This window comes from Mandrillus leucophaeus, unplaced genomic scaffold (genome assembly GCF_000951045.1).
Source record: "Mandrillus leucophaeus isolate KB7577 unplaced genomic scaffold, Mleu.le_1.0 Scaffold112, whole genome shotgun sequence".
In the NCBI taxonomy this organism is placed as follows: Eukaryota; Metazoa; Chordata; class Mammalia; order Primates; family Cercopithecidae; genus Mandrillus; species Mandrillus leucophaeus.
Window position 1 is genome coordinate 1,438,472 of NW_012099432.1, and position 2,993 is coordinate 1,441,464.

The 2,993-nt window shown below is 51.0% G+C and overlaps 1 protein-coding gene across 2 annotated transcripts in view; it reads left to right on the plus strand.

The window, feature by feature from the left end:
* The window catches only part of LOC105549894 (chromosome unknown open reading frame, human C19orf38), a 40,905-nt gene extending 38,319 nt beyond the window's left edge, over positions 1-2,586 (plus strand). For both annotated transcript variants that reach the window (XM_011994601.1, XM_011994611.1), the window contains exon 8: positions 2,031-2,586. In XM_011994601.1, the coding sequence (XP_011849991.1) occupies positions 2,031-2,180 (150 nt within the window). In that variant the 3' untranslated portion in view covers positions 2,181-2,586. The remainder of the gene's footprint in view (positions 1-2,030) is intronic.
* Positions 2,587-2,993: the final 407 nt, after the last annotated feature.

The following is a 2,993-nucleotide window of genomic DNA, read 5'->3' on the forward strand; positions in this document are numbered from 1 at the left end:
TTTTTGTATTTTTAGTAGAGACGGGGTTTCACCGTGTTGGCCAGGCTGGTCTCGAACTCCTGACCTCAGGTGATCCTCCCGCCTCGACCTCCCAAAGTGCTGGGATTTGCCGGCCTGTTCTTCCTTTAAAAAGGAATCATATTCTATTGTATGGATGCACCAAGTTTTGTTGACGGACACTTGGGTTGTTTCCACCTTTTGGCTAGTGTGCAGAACCCTGCCATGACCATGAGTATGCAGATTTCTTTTGGAGTCTCTGCTTTCACTCTGGTTTCCTTTTGAAGCCTTATACAGCTTTGTTGTTGGCTGAAATGATAAGGCAGCAGCTGACCTGTCTCTAGCTTTCCCCATTACCTTCTGAGGGTGTCTGATATGCAACTTTGTAACACCCTTTCAGGTGGGATCCACTATTTTCTTTTTACAAACAAGGACATTGAGGCTGATAATGGGCCTAGGGTCACCCAGCTTTGGAGGAACAGGACTGTGGGTGGAACCCCCAGACTGATGTCAACTGAGTAGCTTCAGTTCTAGAAGTTCATCTCTCCTTAACTAGGATCAGAGTCAGAAACCTCCAAGGCAGAAGAGGTGGTAGACTTTTGAGGAATGTTTTGCCCAAAATGGGAAGGGAAGAGGAGATAATATTATTTATTTATTTTATTTTATTTTTATTTTTTATTTATTTGTGTTTTTTTGAGACGGAGTCTCGTTCTGTCACCCAGGCTGGAGTGCAATAGTGTGATCTCAGCTCACTGCAACCTCCGCCTACAGGTGCTCGCCACTACGCCTGGCTAATTTTTTGTATTTTTAGTAGAGACGGGGTTTCACTACATTGGCCAGGCTGGTCTCGAACTCCTGACTTTGTGATCCGCCCACCTTGGCCTCCCAAAGTGCTGGGATTACAGGCATGAGCCACCGTGCCTGGCCTTATTTATTTTTTATTTTTATTATTATTATTATTATTTTTTGAGACAGAGTCTCGCTCTGTCACCCAGGCTGTAGTGCAGAGGCGTGATCTCAGCTCACTGCAAGCTCCGCCTCCCGGGTTCACACCATTCTCCTGCCTTAGTCTCCCAAGTAGCTGGGACTACAAGTGCCCGCCACCACGCCTGGCTAATTTTTTTGTATTTTTAGTAGAGAGGGGGTTTTACCGTGTTAGCCAGGATGGTCTCGATCTCCTGAACTTGTGATCCGCCTGCCTCGGGCTCCCAAAGTGCTAGGATTACAGGCGTGAGCCACTGCGCCAGGCCAATATTATTTATTTTTTATTTATTTATTTTTTGAGACAACGTCTCACTCTGTTCCCCAGGCTGGAGTGGAGTGCCAGGATCTCGGCTCACTGCACCCTTCACCTCCCAGGTTCAAGTGATTCTCCTGCCTCAGCCTCCCGAGTAGCTGGGATTACAGGCCTGTACCACCACACCCAGCTAATTTTTATATTTTTCTGAGAGGGTTTCACCGTGTTGGCCAGGCTGGTCTCGAACTCCTGACCTCAGGTGATCCACCGCCTCGGTCTCCCAAAGTGCTAGGATTACAGGCGTGAGCCACCGCGCCCAACAGAGGAGATAATATTAACAGTTGTGTTCACTTAGCAAAGAAGAGCTTATGATGTGCCATTTGCTTTATCTGTTTTACTCTTTTAAGCCTCATAGCAGCCCTTAGCTGGGCATGGTGGCACATGCCTGTAATCCCAGCTACTTGGGAGGCTTAGGCAGGAGAATCGCTAGGAAGTGGTGGGTACTAGCATTCTCCCCATTTTGCAGAAGGGGAAACTGAGGTATAGAGGGGTTAAGCCACACAACTGAGGTTACACTGCTATAAAGTGATGGAACTGGGGTTTGAATCCAGGCTCTCTGGTCCCCAATTTAGCAGAGAGGAAGGCAGGAGAAGGGAAGACCAGGACAGGTGGGTGTGGGTGGAGGCAGGATGAGAGGAGACCTGCTGGGCAGAGTCTCAGGCTCAGAATATGGAGCAACCCTAGATCCTGAAACCCCAAATCACCCACTTCTGTGTTTCTTCTTCCATTGACAAAGAAAACGATGCCAGAAGAAGACCCGGCCACCTTGGATGATCACTCAGGCACCACTGCCACCCCCAGCAACTCCAGGACCCGGAAGAGACCCACTTCTACGTCCTCCTCACCTGAGATCCCGGAATTCAGCACTTTCCGGGCCTGTCAGTGAGGCTGAGGTCTGGGGGCCCCCTCCTGTCTCCAGGCATTCGGGGACCTGAGGTCCTTCCAGCTACTTCTGGGGGGGCTCTGTCGGCTGCTTTCTCAGGGAATTGCACAGAGGAAAGGAAGGGGATTTTCATCACAGAGGAGTGGGAAAGGGAACACAGGCATGGGCCTGGCACTGGACAGACAACAGGAAGTTCCCCTCTCGACCTTCAGCTCCTCAGGACCACCAGAGAAGATGTCAGGACCCCTTCTTGTCCCCCAGCTGGGCCATAAGAGGTCTCAGGTCTCTGCACACCCCTGGAATTCCTCCCTTCCCTGCTGGGTTTGTGAGCATAGGGTGCCCTTGGGTGTGTTGTGTGTCTGTCTGCTGGCTTGCTTAAGTTATTAATTATAACACGGGTCAGGGTGTTCCCAGGCCTCTATGGAGTGGAATCCTTCAAGCTGGGGACCTCTGGATCCCATGGTTGGATGGCTGGGGGGTAGGGCATGCCTGAATTCACCAAATTTGAAGCATCTCTCAGGGGCAGTCAGGGTGGTGTATGCGGAAGCTCCTAGGGGTGTGGGGAGTGCAGCAGTGCCATGCCGTGGTCTCTGCAACAGTACTTGGATTAGAGGGTTTAGGAGGTGGAATGACAAGGGCGTAGGGGTGGAGGGACATGAAGGAGAATGAGGGCCCCTCGCAGTGGCTCACACCTATAATTCCAGCACTTTGGGAGGCCGAGGCGGGAGGATTGCTTGAGCCCAGGAGGTCGAGGCTGCAGTAAGCTGTGATGGCACCACTGCACTCCAGCCTGGGCAACACAGTGAGACCCTGTCT